This window comes from Pempheris klunzingeri, chromosome 19 (assembly GCF_042242105.1).
Source record: "Pempheris klunzingeri isolate RE-2024b chromosome 19, fPemKlu1.hap1, whole genome shotgun sequence".
Taxonomy (NCBI): Eukaryota; Metazoa; Chordata; class Actinopteri; order Acropomatiformes; family Pempheridae; genus Pempheris; species Pempheris klunzingeri.
Window position 1 is genome coordinate 17,412,864 of NC_092030.1, and position 16,766 is coordinate 17,429,629.

Consider the following 16,766-nt stretch of genomic DNA (forward strand, 5'->3'; position numbering starts at 1 on the left):
AGTTCATTAGTTTAGGATAAATGTACCAGAGATGGAGTCCTCAAAAAAGAAGCAAATTCAAAGAGCACTCACCTCTAAACAGCCTTATCCTTATTTGATAAAGCCCTTTATTGGAGTTATCCAAGAATTTTAGGAATTTCTGTTACATGAATGCATGAAACATGTCTGTGCTGATTAATCTCAAACCTCTCTTTCCTATAGGGTTTGAGAAGACACACTTAACAAGATAATCTCTTACATGTAACACTGAACTGTGTAAATGTAGTCACAACTATGGCACAATGACTTTTGCTTTTTATTCTGCTTCCTGCTCCCTCTTTTTTTTTGTCTATTCTGTCAGTCTCGGTCCTCTCATTTAGCAGTCTGCAAGTCCTGTTAAATGATCAGTAAGCCCACAAGTGAATATATGCAAAGCCTCTTCCACTCTATCGGCTTAGTGAGCAGTAGGTTTAAGCACACCTTGGTAAAGTCGCTGTCAGACACACGGACACACACACACACAGACACACACGCACAGGTAAAGTGAGAACACATGTTCCAAGAATAACACATTCAAACAATCCAGGTATTCTTAGATAGTGCTGTGATTCTTGCTTTGAAGACATTCATTCTCACATGCACACATGCAAACACGTAGGTCCACTCATTCAAAAAGAGTGCACGTACACATCCAGTCACACCCAGGATAAGTCTGAGCCCTTCCTGTCTTCTAAGACGTGGCTCATCAGATAGGCTTCTGCGTGTAAGGTCCAACCAATAAAAAGCCCAAATATTCTATTAAGTGTAAATCCTCTCCGCTGGTGGAGCTTGTGGAGTAAGATTAGGACCAGACAAACACTGCCAAGCAGTCATGCCCTCACCGGGACCACTGCCAACAAGAAGCCCCACAGATATTGGCATGTCACTGTGTGTGTGTGCGCGTGCATGTTTGTGTGCACAGGCAGCAAAGAACCCCAATGAGAGCATTAGCAGGCAGGGGGATGAACAAACTAAAGCTCTGATACGTGCTGCTCAGTGTAATGGGAAGACTGTGTCAGGGATCTGAGTGGGTTGCAGCTGCAACACACAACCTTTGTTCTGTGTGCATGTGTTCATTTGTTAGTGTGTGTTTTTTCTTCCTCTGCAGCCAAGCGGGAGTATACCTTTGTGTCCGTATCTGTATTGGTGGACACGCGCACACTTGAACTTGTGCAACAGCATAGAAATTGCATGCGCCTATTTTTATTGGTGGGTTTTTAACATACAAAGTCATTCCAGTTTACTTAACTATGTAGTTCACTTGTTAGTTTGTTTAGCCGCATCACTGTGGTGGCTGTGTTTATTTAATAGAGGTAGCTCTGTAGCTCCTCTGTGCACAGACAGCTGCAATGTTTTAGGCAGAACAGACACAGATTTCTATCGCTGACCCTAAGGCTGCTAATTAGAATTCAGCACACCTCTCTCAATTCTCCGTCCATCTTTCTCACCCTCCCTTTACTTTTTTCTCTTGCTGCCTTTTTTTCCCCCTCTTGCAGTCTTACACATTAGAAGAGAATGCTTAGAGCAAAGGGGTGAACTATTGGTCAGCCATCATAACAATGACTGTGTGAGCTGCATACACAGCAATTCGCACTCACTGACAACTGGCATAACATACACAAAGACAAGCAGTGCCTTGCAATTTCAGGCGTGTACAGTTCACACACAAACAATTGTGTCTGCAATATGGTTGATGTTAACATTGAATCAAACGACTCCACTGTGATAGGGGTCACACAAACCTATCGAAATCAGTAAGAATTATCACTCGAATAAGCTTTTAAAGTTTCACTAGAATAGTTTTTTCTGTTAAGGCACACACAATTACTTTGTGGCTGCGTCTAAGCTGCTCTCATTAGCCACCCGTAGGCAACTGTTTCCACATTAAAAAAATAGCTCTGATAAATGTATTTTATACTACATGCCAGCATAAAATAGCAGTCAGCTTTCTTTACCTAGTTAGCCACTTTTGTCTGAGCATTTGGCTGTTAACATGAACAGCTAAATGAAGAGTGAATATTGTAGTGGCGTTTCATCAGGTAACAAACACAACTCCAAGTGAATGTTAAAGTTAAAGCTATATGCCTTCTGGTTGTGAAGGTAAAAAATGCTAAAACATTAGCCAAACCAAGCCTACATTCAGCTAAAGTGAGGGTGTTTTAATGTTTTCTGCCCCCTATTGGTTAAAAATGGATGAATGCAGCTTTGAAGTCATTCTCTACCACTGCTACTGATGGTATTAAAACGTGCAGTATTACAACAACTGTAAAGAGCACATTTAGTCTCAGTCACGTACATTCACTGACACACAGGCTTATGACACCACGCTCGGATAGAGAACACATTCTGATACATTAATTGCTGATGTTTGCTGCATCCATTCTTAAGTAGGCAGTTGTGCGTGAGTGTGTGTCTGTGTGTGTGTGTGCGCGCACGTGTGTGCTTTTGTGTTGGTGTTATTGTCCCAGGCTAATTGAGCAATTCCACAGTGCGAGCAGCGGTGTTTAAGGTCATGGAACAACGTGCTCTCCAGAAGCAGTTAGAAAGCCCCCACTTTCATAATAACGCTGCTTTTATCTGTGCAGCTGCTATTACTACTCCCAGACAAATTCGCATGCAAGCACAAAGAGGCACACATACCAAAGCACATAATGTTCAGACATTGTATACAAACACCCACATTCACCTGCATATGCGAATGCTTACTTCTACACACATGCTGTGCCTACCCACATTCAGTGAAATGTTTTTTTATCAATCTTTTTTTTTTCCTCTTTTTATTTGGAGTAGGAGGAAACTGTATTGAGGATCCTGCAAAGCTATCCCTGAGAAGATGCATTGAGCTTGTCATAAACTATTGAATTCAGTGATACCTTTGAGATGTACAGATGCCTGTTCAGATCTGTCTATGTCATTGTGCAGTTATGTGTGTAGGTGGTTGTAGTTTATCAGTGCCAGCATCATTTATCTCCTAACAATGATTTTATGAGATTTGAAAGTTTGGCTCAGAAAATGTGCTTTACCCAGTACTTTGATTTTTCCTTTATTTTTTGTTTTTACCTTTGTGCCTCTCCGTGTGTATTTGTGCATGCATGTGTGTGTGTTTGTGCGCATGTGCTTGCATGCTTGATTGCACATGTGACTTGAACAAACGCCAACACTGGTGGCCCTGTCTGTTTGTCCCATGCAGACGTTCTGTGAGTGTGTGCCCAGCTCCTCCCAGCTCAAACATCGCTGGTCAGACTCAGAAACTGCCAGGGAGACCCCGGCCAAGGTAAGGCCCTGTAACCACAGCGTGCTGTGTACAAGCACAAGCAGGCAAATGCACATGCATGCATCCACATTTACTTTTGTTTCATGGGTTGTATCAGAGTTACTTACTTACTGACAGCTGTATAAGGGGGTTTATTGTGTCATATTTTATGTGTCATAGTGTTAAGACAAAAGATAGCTAAAAATAATCAGTGTAAGGCTGCAATTGCCAATTATTTTGATTATCAATTAATCTGATAATTATTTTCTCAGTTAATCAAATGGTCCTTAAAATGACCGTCACGATTTCCCACAGTTAAAGGTGAAATCTTCAGATAGCTGCTTTGATCCAACCAGCTGTCCAGTGTGTGTGTGTGTGTGTGTGTGTACACGTATATTTGTGTGTCTGGAATGTTATATATAGATGTGTGTATATATCCTCCACCATATTCCTTCCAGTAAAAAGAGCCGCACACTATTCACTTGCTCACCTGCAGAGGGGATTAAGTGCCACTTACAATGATTTTCATCACAATCCGCTTTTTCACTGCTTTGGTGATGGCAGTGTGAAGGATTATTGCATATTACACATTACATTTTGCGACCAAGCAGCGATGGCACAACCTCAGTTCAAGTACCCAAACACACAAGAATTAGACAGGATTAGGCCCAGCAGATTCTTTAAACTGAGAGGACTGATCATGGCTGCACCAGGAAACGGAGCTTGACTGCATGGCTGAATTTGGGAAGAAGCTATGTATTGAATACTGAAAGTGTTCATCAAGGGCAGATGAATGGAATGTAAGTGGAGAGAAAATCCTTCTTTTAAAATAGTGTAGTCTTGCTATTCATATGTGTGCCAGTTTAGCATTGAAAGATGTCTGTGCCTTTCTTTTTTCATTAGTTGGGCAGCATCAATGTGATTTTTTTCCCTTTGCATATATCATATGCAATCAGATAGATAGAGATATGTGTATATATCATATCATATATATTTATATTTTGTGTTTGAGGAATAGAAAGAGAGAAATTAGAGTAAAAGAGAGGAAAGGAAAGAGCTTGCAAGGCTCCTGCTGGTTTCTTGCTTATCTAATGAGCAGACAAAGCCTTTCGTCCAAGAACTGTCTGCCACTGCCTCTGCGTGGGAGGGCAACATCATTTTCATAGAGAGGAATTCTCTTTCTCTGCTTTTCCTTTTCTATCCATCAGAATTCCCCTGTTGCACTCTCAAATCCCGCGATGTGGCATGAGTAGAGACAGGAGAGGATCTGAAACTCCACTAATTACAGAGTGGGCTCCTGCTGCGAGGTGGAGAGACTCATTTAGAAAAAATACTGTGTTAAGAGGCTGCTTGCGTCCCCTTCTCAGTGTCATTACCCTACTCCAACTCTTGAGCGGAGAGGAGAGATCTTGTATTCCGCTGGGACAGTTGCTGTTGTGTTTTATTTTTATTGACCTTCGAAAAAACCAAACAAGACAGCAGCAAAGCCTCCACTCCTCCCTGTCATGCTGACTTTTTCTTCCTTCAATTCAGACTTTCTGATTTCATGTCAGTCTGACCTCAGAATAAGTAGAGATGAATTGTAACCAGCTTGTTGCCGGTCCAGTACCTTCATACAATTAGCCTACATTGTGGTACCTTTTTCCTGCAAGCCTATTTTTGTACCCCTATCATTTGTACCTTTTATACAAGTGCAATTTTATATCCCAAGTAACCAAAATATACCTATGAACAACAGTAAAACCATTAGTCACATGCTTTTCCACCAGCTTTGTAATCAATGTGCAACCTTAAATGAGTTGCCTTCATTCATGCTGAATTATTGGTAAATATTTGTACCTCAAACTATCAGAAACCGCTTTATATGTTGTGGTTTAAAATATTGCCATCTTGGGAAATCATTATGTGGCACTTGCAGTATATCAGTGGAAGGCTTCATTACAAAAATCCACTGCTCCTGTATGTCTGTCTTTGTCTATCTTTCAGCATGTGGATGTCTGTCAGCTCTGTGTGTGTCAGCAGAAAGGGGGACATCATATATCTTCTCCACGTTAAGTTAACAATCGGTATGCTAGCAATGAATATTTAGTGCAGTGCCAATGATGGCTTCCCTGATGTCTTGGCCCGCTGGCAATAGAGCTCAGTGAAACCGTCCTAATGTTACATTGAGGCCATTTTGCATGATACACTTTATGTACGGCACGGATACCCTTCAACACACACACATCCACACACAGCCAAGCCCAGTCACATAGTCACAATTACTCAGCTGCACCTGCACTCAAACACACAGGGGGAAAAAACTGAAAAAAAAAATAACTGTTTGACATGCAAAGAGTGATTTCATAGTGCAGTCAGGGGCTACATGTTGAGTTAGAGCAAGGAGACAAAAAAATGTTATGTGCAGCAATACTCCCCTAGAGCTCTTTTCTGTGATGATGTATTTGGGTGAAAAAACACAGAGGTAGCATGGTTCTGACAAGGCAATGCTCCATTTTATTTCATGTGCAATATGTGCATGTGCTTGCCTGTCTGTTGCAAGTATTTAGCAGAAAGGGCTATGTACAAATCAGTATGCAAATTAGGTCTGTATGTGGGTGCATGCATGTGCATATCCAAAATTTAAGTGGCATCAGTGTGCATCTAGTTTCTGTGCAGTACATGTTTGTGCGTATGTATTGTGTGTGTGTGTGTGTGTGTGTGTGTGTGTGTGTGTGTGTGTGTGTGTGTGTGTGTGTGTGTGTGTGTGTGTGTGTGTGTGTGTGTGTGTGTGTGTGTGTGTGCATATTTATGCACATAGCTTCCAACCCATTTGGACAATTCTAGCCTACGGGCAGTTTAAAGTCAGTGCTTCCATACATCCCAGCGGTGTCTAGAAAACAGTGGGTCACAGTGTATGAATTCAGTCAATGTACTCAGTAGACCCTACCAAAGGGCTTTTTATATTTCAGGAGTAAAGATAAAAAAAATCATCAAAACATGCATTATGTGATGGAAATAGTAATTGTCCAATAACCCTCTCAAAAATGATTTGGTTTCTCTCCAGAGAAAAGGAATAATGTATTCGTGTGCGTTTGTATAGACAAACAGTTTCACCAAATACATGTTAATATTATTTAAATGCAATAATCTACACCCAGGGATTGTCTTTTTTAAGTATATGTTTGCTTGTTGTTTGTCTTGTGGGCAAGTCTTTTAGAACCACAACTAAAATATAATTTTGAAGCACAGAACCATAGGCATCCAGCAGGAACTCACCAAGCCCAGCAAAATTTCGCTCAGTAGCTTCAGGCTCCACATGTGTCTGCCCATGTGGGTCATGAATGAAGCCAGGGGTGTACAAATGGGACCCACGTGAAAGAACCATCCTCACGCTCCTCGTGAACTCCTTTTTGTTTGCATTTACACAAGATCATGATTGGACCAAGGAGGGCTACAACTGAGGCCTGTTTTAGAAAGGATTCTCAAACCTCCAAAGGGCTCATTTTATGTCAAGAGACACAGCACTATGTGGGCTGATGTTTGAGAACACAATGGGTCCCACATAGTGTAAACCATTCACAGATGCCACATTCGGCCCCCACGTGGACAAGCTGTTGGGGGAGTTATTACTTTTATTTCTTGTACTGCAAGACCATGGCTAAACACAATGGATAGGAGTATTTCCTGGACATCACAATTGTTTTTCTTCTCATTAAAGTAACCTCTCTCATAAAGCAGACCATTAGCTGCCTATTGGTGTGCTTCACTGTGCTTGTACATTCAATTTACATATTAATGAGTTTACACCTACCAAAAGACAACAAACACACACTCACACACACCTGCCCACATATTCTCCCTGAGAGAGCATCCTCTAGTGTAGAAAAACACATCAGTAAGAGATCAGTTTCTAATTCATTTTGAGGAAGATATGGGGGAGCTAGGTGTTGTTAATCATGCAAAGGTGGGCCATATTACTCTCTTATCCATTTCTAGTTCTCTTGACCTGTGTGGGAAAATGCAGACAGATCATAAAGGGCCATCACACAAGCCTTTTATAGTCCAGTTAATGGAGACTGTTACTGGTAGAGGTCTGCCTTCTTTTTTCCTCTGAGGATTCAACCCTCAGTTCATTCATTTACATTCTATTGTCCGTCTAAGACCCTTTTGTTTTACTTTATCTTCTTGGTTACCATCATTTCAGGGTTTATTGTTTTCTTACCTGTCTCAGAAATGGAAAGACAAAACACCAGTACCTTGACCATGTGTTTCCCAGAAGTGTCTCAGGCTGGTATCATCCCTCTACTGCACCAGTACAACTCGCACGACTGTTTGGACAAAAATTGTTTTCAGAGAATTTTGAATTTCAAGAGGACTGGCAGTTGAAGGAATCTACATTATGTTACTACATGAATCATTCAAAACTACACTTTGACAGATGGGAATATGGTTTCACTGCTGAGTACTGAGCATCTGGCATTCAAAATATCCACTGTGATGGATGGAAGTAATTTCTTTTTGAATAAGGCAGGTGTTTTGCCATAATTTTTGTTTTTCTAGCGAATGTGATGCTAACACCTACTTTTCTCTCCCTTCATTCCTTTGTTCCTTCCTTCCTTATTTCCTCCCTCCCTTCCTTCTTTCCCTTCTCCCTTCCTACTTACAGAGGATGAGCTGCAGCTACCTGCTTTGCACTATCCTTCTCTTCGTGGCTGTATTGCTGGCTGTCACCGTAACTGGCACCATCCTTTTTATGAATCACTACCAGGCCCCACCCATGTCCGATGGCTTACCCCACATCTCTACCAACCAGGATGAAGCCAATGCCCTGGTCACTGTTGAGAGAGGTGATGGCTCTCGTATTAACATCTTCATCGACCCCAACTGTCCCGACTACAACAGTAACTTTTTGCGCCTGGAGGGTGTGCAAACATCACTGCTTCACTCACTGACCGACCACGACTCTGACCTGAAGTCAGTGAAAGGCCAAGATCGGGCCCTTCTTGTCAGTTTGGCTGAGGAGGTGGCAAAGCTGTCAGCTCATGCGGGGCAGCTGAAAATGGACTATGAATCTTTACGCAGGGGGCAGGGCAGCCTGGGGCAAGACCTTAATACACTGCAGACGGAGCAGGGACGGCTGATACAGGTGAGACATGTACACACAGATACACACTCGCACACAAACAGTATTAATGTCAGAGGCACATTGGACATGCAGTGTCATCGTAAGGTCAGAGAGAATACACCACCCAGGTCAGAGCGATAATTGAGGCACAATATTACACAAAAAAAGATGTTGATAATACTCCAGCTTTGTCTTTCCTTGTACTTTGTTTTATCTTTCCAACAGTCGCCATACAAATCATTTATCAACATGTAATAGCATAAAATTGTACATATAATTATGTAACAAGGTACGATTTTAAATTATGAAATTAATGAAATTAATCTTATATAGGGTTACTTTGCTTAACTACTATTGGAATATGTCACATTGGGAAAAGAAAACAAATTTGATGGTGGTATTTTTATGATTCTAATGCTAAAATACTAAAATAAAATATCTGCTGACACTAAGTATGCATTAGCCATAAAACCCTTGTCCTTCTTCCTTAAACAGTGTAATGCCATGTGTAATTACTACTGTAAGCATGAGTATGTAAATATGCAAGCATTTGAAAAGCTATGCGCTATAAATGATCTGAAATGGAACAAAAAGTCATGAACCAGCAAATTGTAGACTATTTTTCACAAAATATGTAGTTATGCTGAAATTTCAAACAGCTAACTGTGATTGGTTGAGCAGTAAAAGCAGATGAACTGAATTCAGTGTTCAAGGCTCACTAGTGAAGTCAAGACTTTAAGTAATGTACAGAGGTGCTTGAGGAGTGGATTGTGAAACACCTATCAATACATATTGATTGTGAAACCACCTTAAGATGTGTCACAGCTCATTGGGCTTGATGGTTTTCTGTTGGTGGGTCTCATTTAGTCCCTTCCTTTTCCTGACTGCAAAATCAAAACACCATCATTCGCTAATCCAATGCCAACTCAACCATGGTAATTTCTCTTTACACTGTACAAGCCCAGTAAGGGCTAAATTAAAGTGCAAATAGGGCTCATGTTCCACTGAGTATAACTCACTTAGTCTAGTGTTTGAAGATGAGGTCACAGGGGAAGAATTGCCCATCAGGATTCAAGACCAGAAATGGAACAACTTGCACATTAATTCAATAAGATAACATAATGTTTCCCTAGATGTGTAAGACATGTAAGACTCCACATTGGATGATAACATAATTAGACCCCCTTTAGTTTCACACTGTCCACATTGATTTATTGACAATGCATTTCCTAAATGTGCGTGCAAAATCTTCACACTACATGCTCTTTTAATTTTGGCCCATCAGGCTCTGTCTCTTCATTCTGCAGTAAATAGATTTCATAGCTGCCAGCCATACAGCTCAAACAACTAAATGGATTCTGCTTCTGCCAATCCTTTCTTTAAGCCAGACCTCTTTCGCTAAGGGTTCAACATTGTTTAGAGATCACTCAAAAACTCGCTGGATTGGTCTATTTTGCCTCTCTAGGCTAAGAAACCATGGGTGCTGATTGCTACCACAACAGAGGCAGAAAGAGGGCCTGTCCCTTTACTGCTATTAATGTGGTTTAGATGGCACAATGCAGTGGGCACTGAGGCTAAGTGGAGGTGGTGCTGGCAGCCCAGACACTCCAGGTGATTGATTTCCTCTTTGGAGGCAAGGCATGTGGCGTGCACATCCGCTGTTTCTGCCTGACACCATGGTGTGACTCTGTGATCTATGGGCCACCTGTGGCCAGGACTTCTGATTTATACGATGACACAGAGCTGACTGTGCCAGTGTTAGTAATGGCTCTGTGTGCGCCGAGCCCCCTGAAGAACAGTTTCACCATGCCATACAGAGAGACCCCCTTCAAAATGCCCCTGAGGAGGTGAGCAGGAGAATCTGATTGCAGTGGATTTAGGGCCGATATGTTTTGATTTTTCACAAACCAACACATTCATTTTTCACAGTGACCACTTGCACCCTCAAATAGGAAGGTACATCAAATCACATGCATTTGCATTCAAATAAATCACACTGATCTGAAAAAGTATAGGATTTTCACAATATGTATATGATTGATGGTTAGGTTTCTATGTCATTGAAAAGGTGCAGCATGACACTGGCGGTATCAGTCTTTTTCCCCAATTTCTGTCCTTCATTAAACGCAAAATACCAAACTTGAGAGAGCATCATCCCATTAGTTTTTCTGTACGTAATACTCAACAATTCAAACATTCATATCTAATCTTGGCAGCACACATGGATAGAAAGAGTGCCAGAATATTTCACTCAATTAACAATTCAAAATACTTTACAAAAGTACTTGTGTGCGAGAAGAATTTCTTTAAAGAAGAAAAAAATCAATGTGCACACTAGTGGAACAACATCACTCTAACGCAACCTTATATCCCAAACAATTAATTCCTTTTCAACGGCGTTTTGCAGTCGGTGTACACAAGTGATTATCATGAATACACAACATTCCTCAGTGTAGTCCTAATAGAATTAAACCAGAAAAGAGGACAAACCTCAGACTTTTCAGTTATTGTTGGTCATTTCTGTTAAATTGTCTGAGAGCTGTATAAACATTATAAACTCCAGAGGAGCTGCAGCCATAAACACGCACAATAAAACCAAAACATGTGGTACATAAAAACTGCACCGCTTTTACATACCACATAGTGCGTACACACACACACACACACACACACACACACACACAAGCACACAAGCACACAAACCCACTGACAATAATCTGTTGCTTGGCAACAGTGGTTGTTGATGTTCTTTGGACAGTGAGTGTACTCACTTTTGTAAATGGCATCCTGTGAGGCATATGAAGTCCTCCACACAATGTTCTCTGCTTATTCATTCTTAAAGTATAATATAACCACTCTGCTAAGCTTCTGTCCCACTGTGCTCCTCAGAGTTTTCAAACATTTTGCAGGCACAACTGTCACAGGAATTACTGTCAAAAATTGCAGAAAGGCCTTGCACAACTCACTGAGGGTAAAGGTTCCTCAGCGCCAGTGAACGCAGATGGAGCATTTTAGCATGTAGCATTTAGCTAGAACCACTGTGCACCTCTAGGTAATGTCGTAGGGCAATATCATGGGCGTGTGTGATTGGGGATTAATTCAATAGAAATAATTACAATTAACACATGATATATATATCGTATTTTGCTACATGGTGGTGCTGTCATGTCTGGCTTTGCATATACGCCTAAGTCAACAAATTGGGGACCAAACTAACTACTACAAGACAGCTTAATTGTTAATTTGCCCTTTTTCGAGCCACCATTACAGATACTCAAAAGTACACTGGAAAACAACAATGTTACAGTAATTAATCATATTTATTCATAATTAATTACTTCCACCCACGACATCATATTCATTCAGTTTACATCAGCACTGTAAAGTGAATCTGTGAAGTAATCTGGGCCTTATTCTTTTTCTGTCATTATGACAAATTATATTTCTTGTCACTGTAGAAGTATTTAAAATTGGTTATTATTTTCCCAATATTTCAGTGTCTTTCCTCCTCTTTCAGTTACCTCCTGACTATTAGAGCTCCAAGAATCGAACCCTGAGGGGCTCTGCATGGCTTGAACTCCTTTAGTGTGTCATTTAGTACCTTCATTAGTTCTGTCTTTGTGCTACGGTTTTTCTCAAGAGCCAGATTGAAAAGCCATTTACATTCTAAAAGTACTTGAGTTACAAAGAAGCAACAGTCTAAAAACATCCAATAAAGGTGTTACAGACGCATAAAGAGACTGTCAGAACTGTGCCGTTCTTTTTTTTTTTTTACAGCAAGGAGTATGAGCTTAGGATCACTGCTTGAAATTCAAGCAAAAATTTCAACACACAATCAAGGGATTTCAGCCTCATATTCTCACAGTACTTAATTTGGAACCCTCAAATATTCTCATTTCTGTCCTGAATGGTAGTGGTGTGAATTACATTAAAAGTTGTTAGTGTATATACATTTCATAGCTCTGACCAGCAGTGGCAACCCCGTGCATGTGCAATGTAGGCAACCATGTAAAAAACATTGGAAGAGCTGCAATATGTTCCCCATAGCAGAAGTCCAGCTGACATGAAATGTAGTTCATACCTTCAACTGACTTAACATTGAGTTTTCCATGATGTCTAACTGCAAGGAAGAAGAGCGTGACTTACTGGTTTCTTTGAACCATAGGTCACAGTTGAAACTGAATTATGTGCCTCTAGAATATCAATGTTTTTGACAAGTGGCCCTCACAAGCTCTGCTAAGGATCTAAGAGTGAACCTGGGCTGCTGCAGAATGGAATTCATATTGGCTCAAGATGTTTGTTCTGACACAATGTGTTCTGGGGACTTAAAAAAAAGTGAAATACACTGCAATTCAGTCAAAACCTCAATAAGAGTGGTTAATGATAAAGTCACTTAAGATATGGAAACATATTACAACTAAGCAAATGGGTAATGGTAAACGGTAATGTAGTGGATATAGAATTTTTTAGGGGTTTCTTGAAAATCTCATTACAGAAACAAAATATCAATGAGCTATTTGTCTATGACAAGAACAATATCATTTAGAGATTCCTTCTGAGTCACTGCAAAATAAATCATAGGAAATTCATACTGCTTTGATACATATTATGGAAACAAAACATTTAATATAAAGTGTTGCAATTGTATACATGTATGCCAAAGCTGTGATGGCAAGTTGTGAGGAAAAAAATGGGGGGAAAAAAAATGCATATTGATGGAGGACTATTGCTCAAATGAAACATGGACCATCCCACCACTTTAATTCATTAATAATGATGTAATCGCACAGCAGGAGTCTTTGCTCCCCTTCCCACCCCCACAGTAAACCACACATGGACAAAATCCAAAGCTTGATCAAAGATGGGAGACTCTTTGTATGACATGATTCAGATTTGCTATAAAAACATTCCCTTCATGTGTGAAGGCTCTGTCCTTTAACGGGGTAATCTTTTATTCACTGTTTCTTTGCTTCAGAGGCTTCTTATGTGTCTTGGATCTTGGACTTTTTAATCTGAATGAAATGTAGTCTCAATTTACAGTAACTTGAGTCAAGTATGCTTTGATAGTCAATTTATGTACAGCTGGGTTGTTATTTATCACACACATCTTTTAGGATGGAGGAAGCCTGAAATGTGTTAATCCATTATGCAGAATAATATCCTTAGTTTACTTTCTAGGTTCAAATTGTGCGTTTTTCCTGTCGTTTATTGATATCAGAGAAACAAAATGTAGGGAAAACAATTAGCCACCCAGATGCTCTTGAGGAGGCAGTGCTGTCAGATGAAGATGTGAGACATTTTTTTGACGGCTGCATCACAGCTGAAAGATGAAAGAAAATGGGGATTTCTCGAAAATGTGGGAATGTCTGAGCAGAGAGGTGACTGAAAGCAAACACAAAGTGCAACTTAATAACAAAGGATAGGCTTACCAGTCAGCTTGACTGTACCCTGTGGACATCTGACGTTGATATCAACTTTGTGATTTTTTTGGAACTCAGCATCTGGCAGGATTTATTTATGGAACCTGTGCTCTTGTGGGATGTAGGGCTGCAAGTAAAGATTATTTTCAATGTCAGAAAATTGTGAAAAAATGCCCATCACTATTTCTCGGAGCCCAAGATGACATTTTTGGTTGTTTTGTCCAAGAAACAGTCCAAAACTGAAAGATGTACAATGATATGAAGCTGGGACAGTAAAAACAGTAAATCCTCCCACTGGGGAAGCTGGAACATGATAATTTTGCTTGAAAATGACTGAAAACAATTAATGAAATGTATTTAATGAATAAGAATGACTATGTCTAAATATTCACAAAGCATCGTTATAGCATGTTTACCTGTCCTCTCAAAGCACAGATTGGCAGTGGTCCAGCAAAGTAAAGTAGTTTGAAGTTTTTCTAATTGCATTTCAAAGCTACTGGTTACTTGGATTTATAAATGAAGTAATGGAATAATGCCTGAGGGTTTCACTTACTTTCATATTGCAAGAGCTGCACCAGTCAAGAGGAAAGAGAGGGCAAGTTCTTGATGACTCCTCTTGCTTCTTTCGTTTGGTCCTCCAGGCTCCAGTTGGCTGGACAGCCACTGTCTGTGAGGTGAAGATGTCCTATTAGGCAGATGGTGACCGAGTGACTTTTTAACTCGCAACTCCTCTCTGCTTTGTGACTTTAGCCCAGAGGGAACATGTCTCTACCTTTTATGGAGCATCTCATTAAGTCCAACAAAAGCACACCTTTGTTTTGTGCTTTAACACAATAACACAATCATGTTTAATGCAGTTTAGACACAACAAATATCAAACAGAACTTCATTTAAACTACAGCAATGACCAAAAGACTTTTGAGCCCAAATTCAGTGTGCATGATTGTGTGAATCAAAATGAATTTTGATTCAACCCCTTTCACGAGTCAGCCATAGATGTCGGGGAAAAAAGTTTGGCTCATAAAAACGTCTTACGTTGAGGCTGTCTAATGAGAGCTAATTACATCATGATCCTAATTATTGTGTCAGTCAAGACTTAGAATTAAGGTAGCAGACACTTCCCTGCTTGTGTCTCTTTCTTTGAACACATCAACAAATAAACACAGTGTACACTTGGATGAAATTACGACACTGACAGCAAACTCATTTATCAAATAAAATAAAAAATAACATTAAAAAAACACAAAAAGCTTTGCCTTGCTTACCCCCACACACTGCTGCTAAGCACAGTGGATAATTTCTGTAGTGGATGCACGTGTGTGTGGTTTTCTCTGTACTTGTGCATGTGGGCATGTACATAAATGTGTTGTTTATGACTGTGTGTGTGGGTTAAAGCCCCAGTGCCCATGTAATATGATTGCAGTGCAGCTTGCTGTGCCTCAGATATGTGTTGCATAGTTATTGGGGCCAGGGAAAGGCCACAGGGGTGTCTGTCTAATGCAGTTTTAACACCTGAATATAGCTGCACAGGCAAACCTTTGATAGAAGACTCCTCAACCCCTTATATATGACTTTGAGCACCGCAGGTCTTTCTGTGTGTTTGTGAGTGTGCTTGTGTTGTGCACATGAGAGAGAGGAGGAAGATGAAAGAAAGGGCGTGAGAGAGATTGTGGGTGTGTGTGAGTATAAGGAAGAGCAAGACTATTTCCAATACATAGTATAGTGTGTGTGTATACATATGGAGTCCAACATCTGGCTGTGCATAGGTGCTGGCTAACTAGGGCAATATGTTAAAATGACCTTTCTACAATGAAATGCACTTAAAGGGCTGCAGGTAAGGAAATGACCACAGCAGATCAGAGAGGTTACTCTGCTCTCTGCTAGTCCTAGCACACACATTCATCACCAGCCTTCCCACAGGGCTCTTTGTGTTTCACAGCATCCGTCAGGGTGTATTATGGGATAGGGTACCATGTGGTGTCTTTGCTACACAGGGCAGTCTTTGCACCTGTGTCTTTCTAAAGTTCCATAAAGGACTATACTGTGCTAGTTTTTATATACTGTAAGTTTTAGCCCATTAACTACAAACGCAGTATAATATACTATATATATATTAGTATGATTTTCCAAAGAAAACTAAAGAATACCAAGACTGTTTAGATAGACTTATCTTCTTTCACAGCAGCCTGGCTTTAATTTCCATATAGAGAACTTTTTTCCCTCCCCCAACTTATCTTTTCAAAGTCACATTGCCATCACATGCTCATGCAGTTGAGACTACTGTGAAAACTGTCCTTGCTTATGTGTTCAAGGATGCTCTGACATCAGAGTTGGCGGCTGAGAAGCACTACATCCACAAGCTATAGCAATGCAATAGCTTGTGGATATGATTAATGTGCATTTAAATCCAGAAGACACACAATATGCAAACATGAAGATTGTGAAATAGATCAAGTGAATAAAATCAGGTGTTACAACGGTCTGACATCATGCTCTCATATTTCAGACAAATGTGATGTAACAAAATAAAAGGCCAAAAAACATTTTGGATTACTAATCTTAAACTCATAATCCTTTAAAATTTCCGTTCTGCTTGATTTGGTGACACCTGTGTTTACTGGTGATAGAGAACTTCACAACAATACGAGTCCCAGATTTCTGTTCAAAATGCTACGGGTATTGATCACCAGGGGCAGGAAACGTACTTTGAACAGCGGCTTCGTCAGAAATACAACTACAGTCGTTCAGCCATGATGAAAATTTGGAGTCTGCTTTATATCTCTTTACTTAGAACAGAGCAGCCAGTCTCAAAAAACCCATTTGCATCAGTATATCACATTATATAATTACATGACTTGCAAACATTAGGTGCAATGTATACTGGTGTCAGCTATTGCCTTTTTGTGAAACAAACACCATTCAAATCCAGTGAAGGAGTTGTTGACCTTGTTTACATGACTGTAAACAC

The 16,766-nt window shown here is 40.3% G+C and overlaps 1 protein-coding gene across 1 annotated transcript in view; it reads left to right on the forward strand.

Annotated features, from left to right (window-relative positions):
• The window catches only part of fibcd1b (fibrinogen C domain containing 1b), an 87,875-nt gene that overhangs the window by 17,742 nt on the left and 53,367 nt on the right, over positions 1-16,766 (forward strand). The window contains exons 2-3 of the mRNA XM_070850773.1: positions 3,209-3,292; positions 7,920-8,399. Of these exons, the coding sequence (XP_070706874.1) occupies positions 3,209-3,292; positions 7,920-8,399 (564 nt within the window). The remainder of the gene's footprint in view (positions 1-3,208; positions 3,293-7,919; positions 8,400-16,766) is intronic.